Below are 25,557 nucleotides of genomic sequence, written 5' to 3'. Positions count from 1 at the left end.
TTTTCTCCTCCTCATATTTTAGCAGAATTAATCTCTGATCCTCACGAGAAATACTTTTTTTCCCCTCACATACGGCGCTCTGTGAGGACGCTCAGTGAGGACGCTCAGTGACGCTGCGCTTCTCTCATGATTGTGATTGGTCCGCTGCGTGCGCGTTCACGGCCCTTGATAAAGCAACCCTGGGTTGAGTTACCGAGTTGATATCCAGCGTCGTGATACCAATTTTCCTGATTGCCATTGTTAGGGTTAGTCAACCCAGGATAGATCTGGGTATGTAGTGTAAGATTTAATCACTAATCAGGTAAATGTTTTATTTTGCATAAGTTGATTAAAGTTGGAGTTCATGTAACCATGTTTTATGTATCCATGTATGGCAAAGCACTTTTACACAAGTTTGCGTATTCATATATTGAAACACACACATACCATACCATGTATTGCCTGGAAGTGTAATAGTAGACAGTAGTAGTAGGCCGGCAAAAAGGCAAAAGGCCTGCCACCAGGATGGACTAAAGGAAAAAGGTGGAGATTCTCTCAAATCCTCGCCAGCACGAATCCTCACCAACATAAAAGGGAGCAGCGCAGAAAGTGAAACTTCAGTCCTGCTCCGGAGCTTGACTCATTGAGTTGTGATGTGTTTGTTGCCTGCGAGCACATTAAACTCAGTTGCATCTGATTCTACGTGTCTCCAGTGATTTTTTTCTGACCTCTGAGTATTTGAGTTTTTGATGTCTAATGGAAGACAAAGAAAGTCCGTTTGAGAAGAAAAGAGCAAGGTCGCGAGCTTTCTGGCACGACTCGGGACCTTGACTTTTTTGCTTCAACATTATTTGGCGAGCCAGCGTAGGAGGACGAGGAGGTCAGATCCTGGGATCGGGGGCGCTTGGCTGCGCATCAGACGTACAGGTGGCCACCAGATAAGGTAAGCAGAGCCTTTTTTCTACCTAAACCGGGTGCGTCTGAGGTGCAGTTGGGAGCCACCCAGGTCGGAGGTATTTGACAATTCCTCTCCTAAAGAACCTAAAATGTGATGTAAAAATTACTAACTAATAACACAACATTGGAACATAGCTGATATATTGCTGGAGACAACTGAATCTAATGCAACACAGTGTGTGTGTGTGTGTGTGTGTGTGTGTGTGTGTGTGTGTGTGTGTGGAAGTTAGAGAGATAAACATGGAGAGTGAATGTGGGAGTGAGTGAGTGTGTGTATGTGTGTGTGTGTGTGTGGAATGTGGGGGAGTGAGCTAGAGTAACCAAGCAGGCAAAAGAAAGAGTGAATGTGTGTGTGCTGAATGTACGGTAACAAATGTAGTGAGGAATGTAGTAAGAGTAAAGTATTTAAAGTATTAAGAAGACAAACAAGAATAAGAAGTGCACAAGAGAAAAAGAAACCCGTAAGAGCTATACAGGGAAGAGAAAAATAACCGGTAAAGAGTTAAAAAGAGTAAAGCATATCCGTGGTTACCACTACCTAATCTTGCCAACACTCTCTTTAGTTTGTAGAGGCGGGGGTGTTGAAGCCGGACGGCAGGTTTGCGCGGACGGAATGCTAAAGCAGATAAAGAAGCAATAAGAAATAAAAAGAAAAACAAAAGCATATCCGTGGATACCGCTGCCTATCTTATCGGCACACCTTTAAGCCTGTAGGGGCAGGTGTGCTGTGTCAGACGTCAGGACTGCACGGGTGGAATGCTAGAAGTTGAGAGAGAAATAAAGAGTTAAAAAGATATAAAGCTCCTGTGGATACCGCTGTTTAAAGGGTGATCTCTCAGCCAAGAGGGCGGGGGAGTCGCCACAGATAAACAGGTCTGAACGGGCAGAACGCTAAAAAAAAGAGTTAAAAGTTAAGAGATAAAGGAAAAGAGCAAAAAGAAAAAGCAGTTAACAAGATCGATCAAAAGTGTAAAATTTGTAAAAAAAAAAAAAAACTAACTGTAAGCTATAAAGTTGTTGTATATATATTGTAATATATTTAGAAGTATCAAATAAACTGTAGCAAACACAATATAACCTATCTAAAAAGTAATGCATGAAGTGTTGTATAAAGTATTGTAAATACAGTGAAGTGTTGAATAAAATGTAACTGTAAAAAGACTGACAAATCATTGGAAGACTGACTTAACAGAGAGTACAAAGGGAGGGGGTGAGGAATGCAGCCAGCACAGAGTGAGGAACACAGCCAACAGAAGTGGGCTTATACAAAAAACAAAGCTTTGTTAAAATTTGATATTTTGGTTCTGACATTTTGGGGCCTGAATGTTTTATCATAATCCGGTATCTGTATGTTTGTTTTATGTGATTTGTTTCAAAGTTTTGTTACATGAGGTAGTTATTAACAGTGTCTCAGTGAAACAAAACCAGACAAGGGTAACCTAACGGTGCCAACAAAAAGTCCACATGTTTCACTGATTGAACCAGTTGCTCAGGTGAACTTCATACAAACTGGTTGGCTGTTAAGGGGAGAATAAAAAAGAAATATCTATTACTTTAATTTAATTTTATAGATAAATAAAATAAGTGATAAGTATAGTTTCATAAATAAATAGAATAAGTAATAAAATTATAAATAAAATAAGTGATAAGTATAGTTTCATAAATAAATAGAATAAGTAATAAAATTATAAATAAAATAAGTGATAAGTATAGTTTTATAATAAATAAAATAAGTAATAAAGTAAAGAAAAAAGAAGTTGAGATCAAGCTGTTAAGAGCTGGGTGGAAGAGGGTGACAGCAGTGGTGATGAAAATTGGGCTGAGCAACATTGTATGACTGATGGCTTAGTAGATACCAGAGGCATAAAGAACACATTTCGGGTTAGAAAGAACCTACATAGACAACAAGGGTGAGAAGCAGTGGCAAGACGAGCAACACATTAGCTAAAACTTTGGATAGTTAGTAAATTTACCAATTGAAACAAGTGAAGGAAAAATTTCAGGTATACAGTGGGAGACGATTTCAAATGATTTGTGGACTCCCCACTCATTAGATCCACTGCTGATCTAACAGACCCGTAGCTTCACTTCCTCTGAACCAGGTAATATTTTAAGATTTAGAGAACAAAGTGGAATTTAATCCAAGATTGCAGATTGTTGTCGTGCCTAGAAAAGCTAATTTGGGAGGGGATGGGTCACATAAATTAGAATATAACCTCTGAAGAAAAATAATACAAAAACTGCCTTCACAGCAGCGAAATTACTAGCACTGATACATACAAAAGAAACAGACGAGCAACCACAAAATTCCAAGAGTGAGTAAAGTTAAACAAGGCTTCATGGAAGCCAACCAAGGAAAGATGGAAAAAGGGTTTCTGACACCCATAGAGATAGTGATGACATAACACCCAAGTAGGAGAAACCGAATCCAACGCTGTGTGACTACATGGCACAAAAGAACATCAGGGAAAAAATCGTTGGCCTAAAGATGAAACCGTCAACCTGGCATGTTGCGACGAGGTGGAGACGGAACTAAGACACATTGAGGCAAAAGACACTAAGGCGAGTTATAAAAAAGAACAAAAGGGTTAAAGAAAGGGAGGTATTAGGGTGGTTTAGACAGACAGGGGGTGGGAAGCAAATGGTGCAAGCAGAGCGCAGCAAGGACCCACAGGACCCACAGGCACTGACGGGTGTGATACCCACAGCCCCACCCCTACCAGCATCACCACCACCATACCCACAAGACACATCACCATCAGAGACGGGACAATACCCACTACGCTCAGTAGGGGAAGCAAGAGCAGCAACAACAATGGAAGGCCAAGTGGAGGGAAGGTTCACAGTGACCTTGGCCAGGATAAGACCAAGAGCAGATGAAAGAAGACGCTCCCCACACGCAGAACACTGACAATGCAATGCCTCACATTACCACTACTGTTATCCACAATGAGCAGGTGGAAACAACGATAGCCAGAGGCCCCCCAGGGGGCGGGGTCGAGGCAAACCTAGGGGAAGACCAGCAGGCCGAGGAGGATGGAGAAGGGGACTGAACTTTCCTCCAGGACCCCAACCACCGCAACAGCAAACCTATCAGCGAGCCGCACCCTATCAGCAATCAGGCTCCCAGGAAATGAACACAGGATTTCCAGGAGTGAATCCTGCAGCACCTTAACAAGCTGTGCTGGGGTTGTTACCAGCCCGGCCACCGACGCAGGGAGTGTCCGGTCAACCCATGGGAAGGTCCAGCAGAAAATTGGCCGAAAACGAGACAGGGTGCCCATGATAGGGCTGCCCAGAGAAGCCTGAGAGGGAAGTAATGTCACCAGTCATTTCATTACAGCCACACGACGAACCAACTATACCTGTTGTCATCCACGGACAAGCATATCCCTTTATGGTGGACACAGGGGCTACATATTCATGTATTGGAAAAAAAGACTCTACACAGCCCTCTCTAAGTCATCCATCAAGACCATAGGCTTCTCTGGGAAATCACAAGTCATACCAATGACAGAGCCTGTTCCAATGCTCATCGCCGGTAAAGTCATCCTTGCACCCCTACTCTACTCAACTCATACGCCAGTGAACCTTCTAGGCAGAGATATATTGTGCCCTCTCAAAACTAAGATCATGAGTACTCAAGATGGACTATATTTAGAGTTCTCTGATGACCCCCCACAAAGCATGATGCCACAGCTGCCCGGGAACGCCACAGAGACATCACAGGCGTTGGTCTACTGGCTCCAACTGACATCAGAAGAGTCTCACCTCAACAGACATGGACTCAGTGGGAACCATGGGTCAGGTTACATTTTGACACAGCACATACTCCCAATCTGCCACTGCATTGCACACTCATGTATGACACGGACCAGACTCATGTAGATTATCAAGAATGCTGGGACACAGTGCTCAAAAAAAAAAAAAAGAAAAAAATGCCTGATCACTAGTGAAGACATGTATTCAGCACCTCAAGGTGTGGTGGCAGCCGTCCGCCTCCCAGAAGAATTAGCAGGATGGTTTCAGGTGCCAAATTCTGCACCACACGTTACATTGATGATAGCAGAAGGTTATGAGTCTCATCATCTGGGTCCAATGGTCAGACGTGCACTGCAGGTGCGAGAGTGGTTACCCACCAAGAACAAATACATCCACATTTCAGATGTCAAACAATACATCAGAATCTCAACTAAGACAGGTGATGAAACAGTCGCAGACAAGGTACATGTAGATGGTACTACTCCCACACAGATAGCAGTCACAGAAGAACACGCACGGTTGTTGAGTAAAGTTCCACCACAGCTATGGACAGCACATAAAACAGACGTAGGCTTGATAAAATGAGCGCAACCTGTTCGCATCACACTAAAACCACATGCTAACCTATCATACCAGAGGCAGTATCCTCTCCAGCAGCATGCCATTGACGGTATCCAACCCACAATTGAAGGCTTGGTAAAAGCCGGAGTTCTGGTCAAAACTAGAAGTCCCTGCAACATGCCCATTTTTCCAATCAAGAAACCAAATTCCTCAGAAGAGCAGCCAATGCAGTGGTGGAAACAGAGACGCCACATGTGCCAGATTCACACACATTGCTTTCAAATATACCACCCAACACACAGTGGTATACAATCATTTATTTATGTTCTGTTTTTTTTCAGTATACCGCTACACCCGGACTCTCAATATTTGTTTGCGTTCACTTATGAATGTCAGCATTATGACCTAGCTAATTTGAACATGCAAAGCACTGTATTACAATATGCAGATGATTTGCTTGTCTGTTGCTCTTCAAAAGAATAATGTCAAAAGATTCCATTGCAGTGCTCATAGCATTAGCAGAGGGGGGACACAAGGTTAGTAAAGACAAATTGCAGTTCTGCCAGCAGTCTGTAGAGTACTTGGGCAGACAGTTGAGTGGGGATAAAAAGTGCATTGCCCCATCTCAGATAGAGGCAGTAAGTAAGGCTTCTCAACCGCAGACGGTGGGCCAAATGCTGTCTTTTCTCGGCATGACAGGATACAGTCGGCCATGGATTTATGACTATGCTGTAAAACTGCTCCACTCAGAGCTTTAGTAAGAGCAGCAGGACAGAAAAACAACACAACACAGCTGTCCTGGACGGAGGAAGCAGAAGGTGCGTTCCAAGCTTTAAAAATACACATGCAGTCCGCTCCAGCGTTAGGCACTCCTAACTACTCCAAACCTCTTCATCTCTACGTAGCAGAGAAATCTGGGTTTGCGCATGCCGTCCCAATGCAAGACACACCCACAGGTAAACAACCACTAGCATATTATAGCACTAAGCTTGATAACATAGAGGCCGGTTTACCTCCCTGTTATCAGGGGCTAGCCGCAGCTGTCTTTGCATTTCAAAAAGCTTCCTCATTAACAATGGGACATCCTGTAACTTTGTACACCTCTTACCAGCTTCAGGCCAAGCTGACAAGTCCCAGATTCGGTTTTACACAGGCCAGACGCACAGGATATGAGGTTATCCTGTCCACTCCTGAGCTCGACATTCAACGTTGTACCATCATTAATCCAGCCACCAAAATGGTTCTACCCACAGAAGGTACACCATGACTGTCTTCATGACACAGATAAATTTATGCACGCTCGAGAAGATTTACATAATCAGCCCATTTGAGCTGACCTCCCGTTGTTCGTTGATGGCTCCTGTTTTCAGGACGCCACAGGTAGTCATGAGGCTATGGAATTGTACAGCTCAATAACAATCACAATTTTGTGACTATACGATCATGTAAACTTGCTCAGCCCTGCTCCGCCCAGCTTGCAGAGATAAAAGCTCTAACAGCAGCATGTAGATTAGCAAAGGGAAAGTCACTGAATGTATATACAGATTCAGCATATGCATATGGAGTGTGCCACATCCACGCAAACATTTGGAAACAGAGGTTTCGTAGAGCAGACGGCACCCCAGCTACACTTGGGGAGGCCATTGTTGACTTGTGGGAGGCTATGCTCCTCCCCAAAGCCCTAGCTATAATCAAATGTCCAGCCCACCAAAAGACTGATTCATTGATAGCCAAAGATAATAACCTAGCTGATAGCTAGCAAGATAGCAGCCAAACAGGCAGCAATGGGTGCAGTAATGGCACCCATGTTAACCATCCAAGACTGTGAAACCCTCACTACCATGCCTTCTCTTGTAGCCACGCAAAACAGAGTAAGTGAGGCTGAAAAACGACTGTGGATCAAGTGTGGCGCTATCAGAACACAAGCACAGGGGCCAGAGATAGTCATGGCAATTTTGTACTACCAACCTTGTTGCTGCGACATGCTATAATTTGGGCGCATGGTAATGACCATTGCGCAAGGGGGGAGATCCTACGGAATTGCGAGCAACATGGTGGTCACCATTCATGGCAGCCACAGTAGATAGAGTACTAGGCGAATGCGAGATTTGCGCAAGATACAACATCAGGAGAGTTTTTACAGCCCCACTGGCACATATACCACCTCCAGACGGTCCTTTCAGACACCTCACGTTAGACTACATAGACATGGGAGCACAATCCAGAGTAAGAAGAATGAGATACGTCTTGGTGGTCATATGCAGATACAGCCGATGGGTAGAAGCAACAGCTACAGCCGATCAGATCATAGAACACTTGCAAAATTCCTCTGCCGAGAAGTCTTCCTGAGATTTGGGATGCCGGATACCATATCATCAGATAACGGAAAACACTTTGTAATACAAGAAACACTGAAGCAACTAGGCATCAAACAAAAGTTTGGCTGTGTCTAACACCCTCAATCACAGGGGGCAGTAGAAAGAGCAAATGGGATTCTGAAAACAAAAATAGCAAAAATAGTAGTAGATAGTGGGGACAAGCTTAACTGGGTGGATGCTTTACCACTTGCACTAATGTCAATGCACTCACAAGCTAGCAGAATCACGCATCTAACACCGCATGAAATGCTTATGGGTTCACCCATGCCAATACCATATTTGAGGGGTCCCTACGAAGGGCCCCCATTGGAGCAACTGCAAAATGAAATGTTTGACTATTTACTAAGTCTAACCCGTATCCATAGGGCTATCTTCCAGCAGGTGAAAGGCACCACCGAGGACAGAAGGGTTGAAATCCCAGAAGATCTTCAACGCATACTTCCTGGAGAGTGGGCGTACGTCAAGGTGTTCAAAAGGAAGTGGGACCACCCACGCAGAGAAGGTCCATACAAGGTCATATTAACGACACCAACTGCCTTGAAAGTTGAAGGTAAGGACATTTGGTTACATCTTAACCACTACTGCAGAGCTAACAACCCAGAGAGGGTGTCGACAGAGAGCACCTCAGAGGAAAACACCCCATCCTCAGTGGCTGACGATGAACCTCATGAGTCGCCACCTGGTAGCTGCAGGGCTGATGATGAGGGTCCAAGCGCAGAGAGAACAGAGAGAGAAGAGAGAGCAGAGGCAGAAAGAGAGCAGGGAGAAGAAAGCAGCAGCTCAGAAACAGGTGAAGCTAGAAGCACAGAAAGGTCAGACACAGACACAGGAGACTCAGACAGAAGCAGCACAGACTCAGGAGACTCAGACCCCAGAGAAGGAACAGCCCAGGGAACAGCCCCCAATAGACCAGCACAGGGAAAGATTGAGAACACAGGCAACATGGGGGGAGGAATTAAAGTGGGAATAATAATGCTACTGACCCTATTGCTTATTCTGGTAGGACTAAAACAGAGTGAAGGGGCAGAACCAGACAGACAAGGCCAGGCACAACTAGGCGAGTGTGCAGTAGCACTAGGGACCATGGCCGCAAAACAGGGCAAGATACCTTACAGAGAGATCATGCAGTTGACTTACTATAAGTCACATGCTTATGATGGTGTGTTAGTGGAAGGTCCAGGAAATGTTAGGTTGCATGGCCGGTCTATAGGACCATAATGTAGTGTAGAAGGGATGGTGACAGCAAGAGTCTGGTGTGATAATGAAAAATATGCCAATGTAGACACCTACCCGTAGAACTGGCTTAGCAATGGCTCAAACTAAAACCGAAACCCCCATAGAAGAACCAGAAATACGCCTGTACGAGACACTGAACTAATTAGAAGTACCACATGGAGATCTAATATGTTTTATCAGTGGTTAGAGTACTCCGCCAAGCAGGTAACTAACAGCTCGTGCATAGCCTGCCACAGAAAATTAGGCCTACCTAGAGATAGGCCCCTCACGGGTATAGAGGATTGTGAACGACGAAACACCTGTTTTGTGCAGTGTACTATGTGGATGGCGGCAGGGAAAACCAATTATGCCAGTAATAGGGAAATCTGCCCAATAAGTCTTAAGGGGGCTCCTGAGCAAATTAAAAAAGAATTTCAAGTACCACCAGTAGTGCATTTGGCTCAAGATATTGTATTTCGCAACAACACGCTCAAGGCGGAACAATTGATCCAATGCCGGTGGGAAAGTGCCACCCATAAGTAAACTAATCAGACTTGGATTGCAAAAGTGTGTCAGACCATAGAACACACTAGGATACAATGTCACCAGATGGTGAACTATTTGTGGTACAATCAACAGAGGTTCGTAAATTGGTCTATAACAGCACTGGAAGGTGTGAGTGAACAGTTGCATGCTACATCCCTAATGGCTGTGCAGAACAGACTTGTCATCGAAACAACGTCAGCCCCAGACTAAGGTGTTTGTGATGTAATAGGGGAAGAATGCTGTACAGCCCTCCCCATGAATACAGGCGAAGACGGCAACCTGACTTAAGCTTTAGAAAACATACGTAGATTAAGAGACCAACAGGTACACCACTCTAATTGGAACACTAAAACCTCATCAATTCTTGACTGGTTAGAAAAGTTCTCTGTTGGAAAAATTTTATGGACTATAGGAGTAATATTTGATAATCTGTTGCGTCCTTCCCCTAGTACAGATCCTGATAAGAAGGGCCATGAGAACGGCCACGGGACAATTTATTATGCTGATACAACAGCAGGAAAAGCTCCCGAGAAAGGCGAATTGTGGAAACTAGATAAACCATGGGTAAGATCCTATGCATCCAAAAGATTGAACAGCAATTTATATGAAACCGCAATTGACAATACGGACGTGTGTGAGAATATGGCTGACAATATAAACTTATATGAGCCAATGAAGGGGAACCTGGAAGGGGAATACGAGGTTGTATAGAGGGAGAGCCAATTCAGGGTAAGAAATAACCAAGTAATTGGCAATAGATTCAGGAAAAACCTTGCTGTTACCAAACCCATACTAACAATCGACTGATTAACATATATAGGTTATCTATACCATGGGGCAATTAGGAGGAAAAGGAGGGAAGTGAATTGAACTAAACAATGTCCTTTCCAACACACAGATAGGTGCAGAGCATGGCCAGCATATGGAGATCCCTGTATCCAAAGCGGCAGAATCCAGGGTTGGCCTACCAAGAGCGCCCAGCCATGTCAGAGGACCAGCCACCATTTGAGCCCAGGCTAGGGATGACCTACAGCAACAACTGGTCAACCACCACGAGCTGCAACAGGAGATCAAGATGCTGAGGGACCAGGTGGCGTCCTACCGGCGCCTGCGGATGACTGGCACATCCGCCTATGTGCCCGACGGATAGTAACTAGGCAGCATTAACAGCAAAGATAACTATGTACCTTGCTTACTGTAACCTGTATATGAGAAAGTTACAGGGATTAATCACGCATATAATGGTAAATGACAGCAAGGGCACCCAGTATAACTCTTGTACTCAAAACACTACTACATCAATAACATTCAGAGCAATTAGATAGAAGTGTGTTCACGGGAATTATTGCTGGAACTGTTTTATGTGTGATGTATATTGATAATGGTTCTGTAGTATGGGACTTTTCAAGTCCCACAGAGGGAATATATTTTTTCCTCTGTCAAGCTTGCTGATTCATATAGATTATAGTATGGGACCTTCTTGTCCCAAAGGGGGGAATGTATATTTTCCTCCCTCAGTATTTAGTGGGACGATGTAGCCCCAAAGGGGGGAATGTAGTGTAAGATTTAATCACTAATCAGGTAAATGTTTTATTTTGCATAAGTTGATTAAGGTTGGAGTTCATGTAACCATGTTTTATGTATCCATGTATGGCAAAGCACTTTTACACAAGTTTGCGTATTCATGTATTGAAACACACACATACCATACCATGTATTGCCTGGAAGTGTAATAGTAGACAGTAGTAGTAGGCCAGGAGAAAAAGATTAAACCATAGGGACATGTCTGGGCATGTCTGGGCATGTCCAGGCATGTCTGAACAAAGGCAAAAAGGCCTGCCACCAGTGGGTAGGATGGACTAAAGGAAAAAGGTGGAGATTCTCTCGAATCCTCACCAGCACGAATCCTCACCAGCATAAAAGGGAGCAGCGCAGAAAGTAAAACTTCAGTCCTGCTCCGGAGCTTGACTCATTGAGTTGTGATGTGTTTGTTGCCTGCGAGCACATTAAACTCAGTTGCATCTGATTCTACGTGTCTCCAGTGATTTTTTTATGACCTCTGAGTATTTGAGTTTTTGATGTCTAATGGAAGACAAAGAAAGTCCGTTTGAGAAGAAAAGAGCGAGGTCGCGAGCTTTCTGGCACGGCTCGGGACCTTGACTTTTTTGCTTCAACAGGTAACCCAGGAAAGGTTGATCTCGCTTCATGATACAGGCCCCTGTTCTCCAGACACTTCCAGGACTCTTCCTCCTGCTGAGGTTCAGTATTCTGCATCATATCTGTCTGTATCTGACTAAGTCCTGTTCCGATAGTGACCCCTGGGTCCTGCTGTGTCATGTCTCTTCCCCAGTGTAAAGACATCGAGGACGTTTTTTGACGCCAGCCTGCACTTCATTGGTTGCCTGGGCATCACCATCTACATTCACCTTCTTTCAACACATCCAGGTAATAGCAGTCCGTAACCTGACCCTCTAACCTGGTGAAACCTACTCAAACTCTAACCATGATTGTTGTCTGGGCTCCATAGAGGAGCCTGTCCACAAAAGATGTTAAAGGACAATTTTGGGGTAAAATCATGTTGTATTGCGGTATTATCCTGAGTTGAAGCATTACCTGAGAGCAAAAGCATTTTTGCAGAATGGTAGCCGATCTGAGCGTGGCTAAAGACTAGCTAGTCTATGGGGCATATCTCCACCGTGTGATATGCCCTATAGACTTGCTTGTCGTTAGCCTTGCTCAGATAGGCTACCATTTGGCAAAAATGCTTTTATTTATCTGTAGAAACCTGCAGTGGGAGCTGATGCCATGTCTTTTGTGTTTCCCTGTCCTTTGTTATTTTAGGTGGTATTGAAGCAGCTTTCTGGACCCTCACGCCGAGACGCAACTTGATCGGTCAATATGGCAAATCCCATACGACTCCTCATCTTGTTGAGTGACGACAGCTCAGAGAGGATGGATCTACCACTGGTGCCAGACACTGTTGAAGAGCTCATTAAACAGGTCAAAGAAGCATGTAACCTTACTGGAGGCATCAGGCTGCAATACAAGGATGTGGACTTTGGTGGAACATTTGTTAACTTGAGCTCAACCTCCTCGATCAAGGATCTTACCACCATCAAGGTCATACCGTCTGTTCCTGATGTTCTGATTTGAGTGACCTAGACTCAAGCTCCTTCTCAGCACACACTGATTCAGATGACACAGTCATACTCAGCAGCAGCTCTTCTGAGAGACTCCGAACAGAGCCCTGGCCAAAGGAGTTCAACATCCCACCCTTCTCCTTTGAAACAGAAGGTCAACTCAAGAAAGGGAATGCTGAATACACAAAGAACCAAACTAGACTGACACCTTCGTCAAAAATGCTGTCCGACATATTGGAAAGATTGGCAGAGAAGATTTTCTCCTACAAGGTGTACCCCAGTGATGCAGACCTGGGTGATGTTGCAGAGGCTCTGACAAGGAAGCATCCCTGCCTGAGGCAACCAGACTCCTTCAATGAGAGCTACGGATGGAAACTGAGACTCAAGAGTAAGATGTGCAACTATCGCACTCAGCTGAAGTCACATGGACTTGCATCTGAGCTCATGGTGAACACTCTAAAATCCAAGTCACGAGAAGATCCCCTTCCCCTCCCAGCAAAGAACAACAAAAAGGCAAGAAGAGGTGAGGCCAATTACTATCCTCAGCCCAGCATTGAGACTCCAGAAAGCCTGGAGCAAGAGAGAACATCACTTCTGACTGAAGTAAAGAAGAGAAACAATGAGAAAACCATACGGGAGAAGATGGCCAGGACCTTCGAGTTTAGGAGGCAAGAGGTTGTGGATCAGAAGCCTTCCATTGAGAACCTCATGGAAAGATGGCCAGCTCTATTTCAGATGGAAGAGGTATACCTTTCTTAGCCTCTTCTATACTAATGCCTTAAAGGTAAAATAATGTTGTGTGGATTATAACAAACATTTTTTCAGAAATAATACATCCACGGGGCAAAATTATATTTTTTCTGAAATTATTACTCAATGAAATTTTGACGGACCGACAATCTTTGAGAATGAACAACAAATCATAACCAAAACAGCCAAATGGGGAACGATTGTTACACGATTGTTGTAGACCAGGGGTGGCCAACCAGTCAGAGACCAAGAGCCACAAAAATCACCGTGGTAGTACAAAGAGCCACATCATACATGTGTGCTTGCAAATGCACTCCCTCTCTCACACAAACACGAAATGACATAAAATCAAAATCCATACATTTCCAATTTTCAAAGCCAGATTTATTTATCTCACACACAAATGAATAACCATGAATAGAGATACACACAAACACAGTCTCTCCCTCTCATACTCTTTCTCCATCCCCACCTCCACACCCACAGTCTCTTCCTCTCCCACTCTCTCCACACACACATCCACACAGTCTCTCCCACTCTCATACTCTCTCCAGATTAGTGTTGTCACGGTACCAAAATTGGGATCCATGGTACGATACCAGTGAAAGTATCATGGTTCTGAGTAGTGTCAGGATACCACGGTGAAAATGAGGCAGATGTGCCTTTTGTCATTTATAAAAAGATAAATCACTTTTCTATAATACATCAATGATGTTTCAATGGAATAAATTACTTATTGACTTATTCATACTTCAAAAACAGCATCAATAAGTGATTAGCATAGGATGGATCAAAATAAAATAAATAAATAAAATAAAAATCAACCAGCCACCCTCCTCCTCTGGAACAGTCCCTAAAGTGCGGTGAGGTTTGTGGACCGTTACCTGGCACAAAAGAGAGAAATGTGAACGGCTCGTTTCTCCTCTGACACGTCACATACCTGTGTGCCGCCACAGCTCGGTTGTCCAGGTAGTCATGACGCCAATTTATTCACCTGGGGCCGGGCTTCTCGCCACGGAGCACTATGGCTGTTATTGGCCAGCGCATGGACACTCACCCTCCTTTGATTGGACTTTGAACTTATTCCACAGTAGTGGCACCATGTCATGTACTGTGGTGTTTAAGTAGCAGCCTACTGCAGTCTACCGTTGGTACCAGTATACCGTGCAACACTACTCCACACACATCCACACACACAGTCTCTCCCTCTTTCATACTCTCTCCACACACACAAAGAAAGACACGCATTTCTTCCCTGACATTTTTTGTCGTGCGATATCGCCACCGCACTGCAGTCCTGCATTCCTTCCGAACTCCACACCCTCTCACCTGCCTGTGCTCACTCGCTCCACTGCCTGTTACATTTCTTAAAGGGCCATACGCACTCATAACAATAAATTGATTTTTTTATGACGGAAGAGCCGCATGCCAATGGTTTTAATTAATGGATCAAAGAGCCGCATGTGGCTCGCGAGCCGCAGGTTGGCCACCCCTGTTGTAGACCATACATTCTAGTGGGACCTAAATGATAATTGGGGGTATTTATTTTGTATGAATAATTATAACTTTTGATATTTGACAATTTAATAAAGGAGACTACATATTCTACCTAAGTCATAGTTTGGAGATGGGGAATGAATGCTTGTGCCAAGTTGGTCTTCAATAATTAAAAAAAACCATAGTGCACTGCTTCCTCATGTACAGATCAATGCCGAGTTTCTGAGGGTTACTGCAGTTCCCCTGCTGACGAGATTTATGGCCCAGCTGGACAAGTACTCAACGCAGCTACTGAAGATCATCAGAAAGAAAGGAGGAGCAACCAAAGCAAAACCTGCCACAATCCTGGAATTTCTTGATCAGGTATGATGTATATAATTAACCACTAACAACAGTTAGCATTTTAACCCTTGTCTGATGGGGATAGGTATCCTTTTCCATTTTTATTTTGATGTCACTGATTATGGTTATAGTCATAATTTGGCAAATGCTGTGTCTTTTTAAACTGTTGGTAGGAAGTTTGTGTGTGTGTGTGTGTTGAGCAGAAGGATGTGTGGGCTTTGCAAATGTGCTTTACACGCTAGCAGCATGTTCCCTTCCCCTGGTGCACACACAGTTGCATTTTGGGGGATTTGGAGGAACAATACCTTGATTCCAGCTCAAATCCACATTCATCCACAGCACAAATTAGTTGAAAGCAGAGACATCCAGGATGAGAACACATCAATGACCACTGGCAGGTCTTGAGAGAGGGCTGTAAAAGGCCTGGTCAGGCCAATCCTGCCATCCAGTCTTCCCTCTTCTAAGAGAGACTGCCAGTGGTCTCTAACATAGATCCTGTATGACTCTGCTTTCAATTAATTTGTGCTATGGATCCAATTGTACAAGCACTGACTGTTTGTGGTAGAGCTGGGAATTCAAAAGCTTGCCTATCCTCCACATTGCATAGTAACTCTTTTTCACTGTCTCTGCAGGATGCCGATGCTGATGTCAGAAGGGAGTGTGTCCTCAAATCTCTCATCATATAACTGGGAGAATGTGTTGAGGACCTGATAAAAGAATACACGGTATGTCCAGATCTGTTCTGTCTCTCCATGATGAGATGTAACTTTACTAATCCTGGGGGAAGCTTGACAGCTCTGCCATTGGATGTGGTGATTAATCAGGTGTGCCTGACTGCAGTTGTTCACTTATACTTTTTGTCCTATATTTTACCTCAGATGTCCCAGAAAGATCAAGCCGAGCAAGAGCTGAAGAGTACCACCATGGTGGTCTTCGTCTTCAGAGAGAACTCGAGCCTTCTACAACAGCCCAAAGAGATCGGGATCATCATTGATGGTGTGAAAGTCCTCATTGAGTTGCCGTCCGTGGCAGCTGGAGTGGTAATGCTCTTTGGGCTCTGTTATGCTCTTAATATGGAATATCCCCAGGGGTTCAGGTTCACCTTTGAGGCTCTTCAGAAGACCCTGATGGAGCTTGGTTCCAACAAGATGAGCTCCAAGATTCGCAAACTGAATGGTGAACTCCACACTGCACAGTAGTATGTGTGGCATGCGTACACATGCTTGTGTGTGTTTGCGGCATGCACAGTATGTGCACCTGTGCTTGTGTGTATGTGTATTAAGATAGCCTGTAGTAACCACAAGCTGCTAGCCAGCACTTTACGAGGGGGAGAACCTCAGCGGCACTTAGTTGCACCTAGCCAAGGGTGCTATAGCCATTTAAGGTTATGTTATATTGTTGGGCTTTGAGTGAGTGTTTTGAATTTGGTTGTTTGAGGGTCAACACTGCTTCCGGAAAGCAATATTTAATTTAATTTAATTACAGTTCAGATTTGATAGAGCCTGTGTATAGGCCTACTACCATGTGTGTGTTTGTTCTGGTTCATTTGCTTGTTAGGCAATCTATTTTTTACCTGACTTGCATTTCTTAAAGATCATTACAGTTTATATCTGTGCTGAAAACATTGCAGCAGATTCTAAGTTCAGATGCCATCTTGATAAAGACTGCCCATTTAAAAGGGAGATTCCAGTCGCCAGAGGGTGATAAAGCAGTATACCAGTATGTTGATTTTTCGAAAACAATTCACTGTTATTATTCCTGTGTGCTACAGTATATAGCATCCTCCCCTGCCCTCATGGCCATGTCCTGCTCTCTCTATCCTCCTCTCTCCCGCCTCTCATCCTCTCCATCCTTTCCTCTGTTCCCCTCTCCACTCTACTGACAACTCCATCCTATCTTCTCCTGACCTGACTAACCTTTGCATCTGGATGTTAGATCCCAGGCATTACAGGGAAATGATAACAATATCAACAGGGATCTCATCCTTTCTTGAAGCATCTGTGTTTTCTTTTTATTTTAGTTTCAATTGGCTCCACATGAATCCACACAACAGCGCATGTTCTTACAGAGGACGATTAGAATCTATTTAAACGGGAAACTCTGTTGCAATTGGCTGATTAACATGAGAACATGATCCTTTCAAAGAGATAGGACTTTCCAAACAAACACAAAGCATCATTATCTGCCATTACACACTGAGGAAACATTTGACTCACGCTGGAATCTTAAAAAAAAATTTAAAAAAATGGGTGGAGCTTATTTATGTTGTTGGTCAGCATTGTAGAGTGAGAATGCCCACGCTGTCATGTTACTGAGATACGAAGCCACTTTTATTAGCATGAGTTTAGCAACATTCATCAAGAAGTTCCAGATAAAAGAAGTGGTTAGAAGATGAAGTAAGTTTCTGGTACATTGCATCAGAACAGAATAAAATGAAACCTTGTGATCAAAGTGTTAAAATGTGCTTAGGTGGATTTATAATTAAACCTTAGCAAAAATACCTTTCTCTCTAAATACTGCAGCACACTGTCACAATGACTGTGCAGCTGCTTGCCTGTGGCCACAGTCTTAAAAATGACATTGATATCAAACCTCTGTGAGTGTGTGGGAAACAGAGCTCCTTTCCCTGTTCTTCGAGAGAAAACACCCCAGAGAAAAATGGCAGGAAACCTACAGGGCCTTCTGATTCTGGTTAGTCACCCTATCTTCTCCCCTGTCCACCTCTGTTTTCCATCCTCTCCTCTTCTCTTCTCCCCTCTCCACCCTTTCCCCTCCCTTTCCCCCCCCCTCTCCAGCCTTTCTTCTCTTCTCTCCACCGTCTCCTCCCTTCTCATCTGCTCCTTCTCCTCCTTTCCATTCTCCTCCTCTCCATCCTCACCTCTCTCCTCACCTCGCCACCTTGCAGTACCTGTAGGGATGATATACAGTGTATCATTTAAGTCAGCATCTCATAGTCCAGGGTTACTCACATATTGACTGGACAATATCTGCCCTCTTTTAGGTTAGGCAATTGGCCTTCATTTGTTTTAATGTTAAATATGCTACATATGGTTCATATGTTAAAGATGAATAAATACATTTAAAGTAATCTGTTGGCCAAGTGTTTTTTGTTTTTATAGAGTTTATAAGATGCGAAATGCAAATTATTTTTGAAGTAAAGTCAAATGAAATGTGAAAATTATAGTTTGGTTATATGTAAATGAATTAACTGGTGTCAGTGCATTCATGTTAATTTAGTTAAAAGTAAATACATTAGGTTGGTTCAATTTCAATATATTAGTTTGGTTCAACAACTGAAATGTTCAGAAAATCATTTGGATCAAGGCAAAGATTTAAGGTTGGGTAAAGTGCAGTATTATTGTTTACATCAGCATAAAATAATCAGGTCATAACAAGTGACTCAATTTAGATTCTGTGAAGTCAAATATTTTAGATGTGATATCTGGACATCATTTTTTTTAATTTGAGCAAGGTTATACTTTTTTCAGTGTAGACAAAATTAGCCATAAACCTATATTTAGCATTTCTGTGCTGCGTTCTGTTGTTTGGTTTTTGTGATGTTTTTGACACTTTGCACGATGCCCATTAGAAAGGTTGCATCAGAGATACAGACAGGAAGTAAGGGTATGGCATGCAGCAACGGTCCTGCATCATAACCATGATTAAGCTTTTGTGCCTCAGCCTCTGTTGTACTGTAGTTTGTTCAGTAACACCTTTTTTGGTTTCTGATGTTGTTATTGTTGCTGGCGTCTGTATTCATCTGTTTTGATATTTTGTGACTGTTTAGCACTTTGGTCAACTGCCGTCGCTTTTAAATGTGCTGTATGAATGAAGTTTGACTTGACTTGACCCATAAAATTTAGATTTTCTGCCATCTTAGACTGATGGTGGGTGTATGTCCATGTGAGTGTGCTTAGATGTTTATAGTTGCTTCTGTGTGAGGAAACTGTGGTTAGACCCCGCTGTACTCTTAAAACCCACCACTGAACGTTTCCGCTTTTTTTTTTTTTTTTTTGTCTCTGTTGATTTCTTCTGCACTTGTTTGGTCAGAAGCAAGCAAATTAAACAGAGTAATGCATTCAGTCAAATATGCAACATTTTAAAAATCTCCCAAAAGCAAAACTAATGTCCAAAAATGATTTTCTTAACATCCTTAATGCACAAAAAAGTCGATGACAAAGAATTAAAAGCTGTGTCTTGAGCAGTATGTAATGGAGGAGTGTGAAATCAGACAAAGGATGTGTGGTGATCATTTCTTTCCGTGCAGACAATGATACATAGAAGTAGTTTGGCTGCAGTCTTTTATGTCTTCGTTGCTTGCATGAACTAAAAAAAGCTTCTCAAGTCATATTTTCAGCAACTTAATGCAGGGCAAGGAAATGAAGGACAATCTCAAAGTTTCAGACTTGTTTTACCTGCAAGAGTCAAATTTTAATAAAGGTCACATGGAGCCACACAAGATTATAAGGAAGACAACACAAGAATTGTTACAATTCATATTTACAGAGTGTGTGAATATTTACAGGAAGTGGGGAAAAACACAACACTTCAATTAATGCCCTACATTTAATCCATTCTCAACGTCTGCCGTAACAGAAATACATTCTAAAATGTTTATTATGTGTAATATAACTAATATAAGACTACAGACAACTGGTCATCTACTACAGTACAGCTTCACACACCAACCCGACAGCAGTCAGACCACACAAGTCAAAACCACAGGTTTCTGCTGCAATAGTGTAGATGCAATGACCAGATACCCAGAAGATGAAGTAGATGTGATCATTCTTATCTGGTTTCAGAGAACTGAAGCATTTATCTGACACATTCACACACTCTCACCACACATTTAAAAGGTGCAAAGGGACTATTCACACTAACATTTTTCTTTTTTGGTATTTGTTTTGAGTTTGACTCTCACCTCATGCTTTATCACTTTAACACATTGTTTTAACACAAGATAATTTAAGGAACACAAAAAAAACAGGAAAAATAATGTGCATGTTTACATACAGTTGACAGATGTTTGACAGCAGGATCTAATTTTAGTCCTTATTCATCAGAATATTAGAGTTCAAATCTGATCTCTTTTTTATGGTTAAACTGTGTATTTGTCAGGTTAATCTCAGCCATATACCACCAAAATCTGTCTGTCTGTCTTTCTGTCTGCCTCATTTATGTTAATGCTGCATGTTTGAAAGGTTACTTTTTTTTACATTCTTTGTAAAAGAGAAAGAAACTGTCACGCGTTAGTTTCACATCTTCACTTTAAAGTTACCAGGAATTTTGCTTAGAAAGTATCAATAAATAGCCCACTGAAAATACTCTAAGAAAACAAAGTTTAAGGCCCCTAAAAAAACTTGGTCTCAAAACTTAACTATTTCTTTATTACACAAAATAATCAAAAATAAGAATTAAAGTTAAGCTGTGAAAAATATATAAATAGGCATTGTTTATTAAGAGCTCAACATAGCCCCTTTTACACTGCCTGCTCAGGGTGGGAATATTGCAATGTTTTACCACCTTGCTGTGCAGTATATTAGGTGTGATTGTGGAATGGGGGGACAGAGTGGTCTCGCCTTTAATCCACCACAGGAGGTAGTAACAGAGCCAAAATGGTGTCTGTATAGACAGGACAGTCTGCTGGACGGGATCATGGGCAGGGAGGGTGTGAAGTTTCGATGACATGTAATACTTGCGACCCACCACGGGAGATTTTAAAAGTAGTTGTTAGCAGTTAGTGGCTAACTCAAAGAAGAAGAACAGCGGCTGTAAATGTCCACAATTTGGGAAAACAATCAGATTTGGAGATTGCATTCTGTGTTTTCAACATAAACCTTGTTACGACGTACTGTAACGTCGATTGCAGTGTTGGGAGGGTTACTTTTTAAATGTAATAGATTTCAGATTACTAGTTACCCTGTTAAAAGTGATTAAACTATTTTAATTACTTCATTAGAGCAATGTAACTTACTACATTTGATAACTTGATTACTTTTCAAATAAATGTTTTAAACTGGGCAATGAAGCTGAAAAATGTCTTGAAATTAGCTCTGCCCAAAGAAGACATTCCGGCCTGGCAAAAACATGTAGAATGAACATTTTATTCTAGATATAAACTTATTAGTAAAAAATAATGTTTTTGAACGTAACTGTGTAATCATCAACATTTTAATGAGCAACTGTAACTTATTACAATTACATTTATTATGTGATTTAATAATATGTAACTAGTTACTCCCCAACACTGGTTATGTGACATTCACTTTTTTCACTCCGTTGTCAATTACACACAGGTCCGAAATACACACATGCACAATATAGATGCACTAAGTGCAGAGATGTCAGAGTAGTTCGGTGCCTTGCTCAAGGGCACCTCGGCAGTGCCCAGGAGGTGAACTGGCACCTCTCCAGCTACCAGTCCATGCTCCAATTTTGGATCCGGACGTCCTATAGACTGAGCTACTGCTGCTGTCACATGACATATGCCAGTGGCACAATATGCTACACATACTAGCACACTACATTTCAATTAAAGGTCCAGTTTGTAGGATTTAGGGGGATATATAGGCAGAAATAGAATTACATATAATACGTATGTTTTGTTTAATCACCAGAATTGCTGTGTTGTCCTTAATGAGCTTTTTATATCTATATATGGAGCTGGTCTTTGTTTATGGAGATCACCATGTTGCACCACAACGTTTCTATAGTAGCCCAGAACAGACAAACCAAACACTGTCTCTAGATAAGGCCATCATCATTTTGCGCCAGCCACCACAGTAACGTGCCCAACTTGCAATGTGCAGCACCGCAGTTACACTAATCTGTAATGTGAAAGTGCTTTATTCAGTGTTTTTAGTGATTCTAACCACCTGGTCCATTTATTGAGAAGAAGAGACCTCTGTGGATAATTTGGCACCCACTAAAAACTTCCTGAACAATTAACACTGAAGGAATTCTGGCCAGCAGAAGTTTTTAGCTTGTTGCAAACTGTCACAGCCTCTGCTGCAGCCTCCTCTCCCTCCTAGCCAGGAGCTTCCCTCCTCTTCCTCTCTCTCTCTCTCTCTCTCTCTCTCTCTCTCTCTCTCTCTTTCCCTCTCTCGTTCTGAGTATAGATTGCTGCCTGGTGTGCAGGAGTGACCACAGCTGCTGATCATCTTCAATCAACTCTGCTTCATACCAGGCTCTTACTTCAGCACGTTGCCAGATCATAGACTCTGTTAACTAGTCAGTCACGATCCAGCCACCTTGTTTATCCTGTGCTTTGATTTGCTTACCAATACCTGTTTCCCTGTGCCTGCAGCATTATCTTGGTCCGACTCCTGCCTCCTGCTCCACTCCTTCTCCACCTGGTAACCAACTGCCATCACTTCAGCACAGACACTCCTGCTAAACTATGAAACCACCTTGACCCCATCTGCTCCTCTACACCTCTCCACTCTGGAACCTCTTGGCCAGCTTCCCCAGCCCAGCTCCCCTGCTTCACCCCCCAACCTCAGACTTGCCTCTCAGCACTCCTCCACTCATTTTATTACCAATAACTCACCTACTAGACCCTGCTCCCAGTCTGTGTTTTTGTCTGCTTTTGGGTTCACTTGCCTAGTCACGTAACACAAACAATTTGCTGCTAGACACCACCAAATACCCTAAATCTTACACACTTCACCTTTAAAATAACTCAATTGACTTTTGGTTTCACATGTGAAACAAACAGTGGTCTCCTCGCCTACCATAATGTGGACCTTCTCCTCTGTATACAATAACAGGTGCTTGGAGCTTTAAAAAAGGCTGCCACCAGGGGCCTGTATCACGAAGCAGGATTAATGTCTTAGCGAGGTAACTTCAGGGTTAACCCTGGGTTTTCGGTCTCACGAAGCCGGTTCAGTTCTTATCGGGGTAGATCACCATGGTAACTTACTCTGAACGGCTATCCTGCTCCGGAGCAGGGTAAGTTCAGGGTTGAATCTGAGCCTATAAAAAGCACCACCCACTGGCCAATCAGCTGTTCGGAAAAAAATGACTCCGCTGACAGAAATGCAGCCCAATCATGACGGGAAGTTTAATTAATTTGACTGATTTTGATTTGAAAGTTTATTTTGAACATTAAAAAGAAAAGAAAGCAACAACAACAGACAATGAAAAGATTGTTCAAAAAGGAGTGGAAAGAAGTCGAACTTTCATCCCACCCCTTCATAGGAAAGAAACTGATCATTTGCGGACACTTAATAGCACCATTAATTAGTGCCAACATTTTGTTTTGTTGGAGGAAATGATCCCTGTTAAAGATAATGGGCCTAACTGACAGCTTTGCTGCTGGAAATGTGGAAAGTAGCCTATCATGTCTACACTTAATGGTGTTTGAGGGATTTTCCTTTTTGTTTTTTAAAGAGGGAGACTAGGTATATTTTTGCACAGCTGTTAATTTCTAACACAGCTCAATATCAGGATGATTTTATTCAGACTATCAATTTGGTGTTGATATGATTTAATTGTGACGTCAGCTTTAAGCTTTATTGTAGCATTTATAACGTTATGACAAAGAAGACCAATTTATCAGATGCAATGATGTTAGACGATAATTGTAATACACGCAGTTCATCTGCGCAGCATTGATTTGATGGGATTCAAGGGTGTGATCAGTGTCAGATGTACAGGTACAGGTACTGTAGCTACTTGAACCAGTGATGAGTCATTTAACCTACACATCATTTTATTTGCTACCTTGTTTTGTCTTGATTTTTCCCTCTCTCCTCCTCTATTTCTTCTTTCCTGACCTTTTTTCTTCTCTATTATGTGATTTCATTGATGTTTTGACAGGGGAATTTCTTTGATAAGCTTTTAGTGGCTTCTAACCTCTCCGGCACTTTTCTTTTTTTAATCTTGTAAATGTTATACTGTCTGTTTTTAACATTATGTGCAAATAAACTAATCTAAACTAAAACTAAACATTATCCATCCCGTTATGCGTTGCCATGCATGTTTCCTCCTCCTGCAGCTGCCACGGTGTTGGCCTTTTCTCTAATGTTGCTTTTCTCCTCCTCATATTTTAGTAAAATTAATCTCTGATCCTCACATGAGAAATACTTTTTCCCTCACATACAGCGCTCTGTGAGGACGCTCAGTGACGCTCAGTGACGCTACGCTTCTCTCATGATTGTGATTGGTCCGCTGCTTGCGCGTTCACGGCTCTTGACAAAGCAACCCTGGGTTGAGTTACCGAGTTGATATCCAGCGTCGTGATACCTTTTATACTGATTGTCATTGTTAGGGTTAGTCAACCCAGGATAGGTCTGGGCAACCCAGGAAAGGTTGATCTCGCTTCGTGATACAGGCCCCAGGCGTGTCTCATACCACCACTAAAGGTATCTCAGTGTGCTGGTATCTGACACCAAGGCTCACTGACCAAGTGTCAGTATTTGATGAATTGGGAGTGAAAACAGACCAATAAAAAATAATAGCAAAATCTGATGAATAAACAAACTAACAGTGAATGTACCCACAGCCTGATATATCTTCCCTCTCTGTGCCATAGAGGTCCATTGTTTAAAGACACATCAGTGAGGCTTAATGTTGCACTGACATGTTCCTCATGAACACACACACTTTAGTTTACTTCGACTCAGTCCCACACGCACCGCCCTGCTGCCATAAATAATCACTACAGCATCAAATATGGATTAATCTGCTGCTGAAAACAGTCCCTACCAAATGCACTACTTTCTCCTGTTTGTTTGATAAAGAAAAAAAGCTACAGTGAGTAGCTGTTTGAGGACATTACTAAGACATTTTTTAAAAATGAAACTATCTGTTTGTGTTTTTAAAGATTTACGTCTTGGAGCTAAGACGAGGGGTCAGAATGTGTTGAAAGACAGACTAACATTTTGTTGATTTTGGTCTCTTCATTGAATTTATTGAAAAATTAAAAAAAAGATATTAAGAAAACTGCCAGATGTTTATTTTATGCCACGTCCTGCTTCTGATATAGTCATAGATAAATAAAAGTAAGTAAAACAGTCAGACAGAAAGCAAAAGTTTAAGAGCTTTTCATAGCCAGCACATAAAAAGACGATTTTTCTGAGTTTTATGTTTCTATATTCATCTTGACTTCTTGACCAATGTATAACTTCCTGGACTGTGTTTAAGTTCAGTTAAAAGCCACATGGTGGTTACAGTCATGCGCTTCTCAATTCTGTCTGCACAGACAATGTACAAAAAAAAAAAAAAAAAAAAAGGAAAGTTGTGCTCTGCATGACTGGTAATGATGGTAAACACATGAGTAAAGCCTGGACTGAGAAATACTGAAACCATCCTTTAACTGGATGACTGGGTGACAGATTTTTTGATAAAGAAGTAGATTTGCATCAAGGAAATCAGTTTATAGGTCAGAAGTTTCCACATTTAATTTCGGAAGTGTCATATTCATT

At 42.4% G+C, this 25,557-nt stretch overlaps 1 protein-coding gene across 4 annotated transcripts in view; it reads left to right on the top strand.

Moving 5' to 3' along the window:
- Nucleotides 1–18,116, top strand: part of LOC125882247 (uncharacterized) — a 98,286-nt gene extending 80,170 nt beyond the window's left edge. Inside the window, exons 1-6 of one of the 4 annotated variants that reach the window (XR_007448322.1) lie at nucleotides 590–8,187; nucleotides 10,297–11,843; nucleotides 12,240–13,282; nucleotides 14,993–15,148; nucleotides 15,760–15,852; nucleotides 16,006–18,116. Coding sequence is in view for 1 of the 4 variants with exons in the window: in XM_049566032.1 (XP_049421989.1) it covers nucleotides 12,758–13,282; nucleotides 14,993–15,148; nucleotides 15,760–15,813 (735 nt within the window). In the remaining 3 variants the exon portion in view is untranslated. Of the gene's footprint in view, nucleotides 1–589; nucleotides 11,844–12,239; nucleotides 13,283–14,992; nucleotides 15,149–15,759; nucleotides 15,853–16,005 lie in introns of those variants that run through there. The other 3 variants (XR_007448321.1, XM_049566032.1, XR_007448320.1) reach the window with 3 other exon arrangements.
- Nucleotides 18,117–25,557: the final 7,441 nt, after the last annotated feature.

Source organism: Epinephelus fuscoguttatus, linkage group LG21 (genome assembly GCF_011397635.1).
Source record: "Epinephelus fuscoguttatus linkage group LG21, E.fuscoguttatus.final_Chr_v1".
Lineage (NCBI taxonomy): Eukaryota > Metazoa > Chordata > Actinopteri > Perciformes > Serranidae > Epinephelus > Epinephelus fuscoguttatus.
This window is presented reverse-complemented; position numbering and strand designations above follow the sequence as displayed.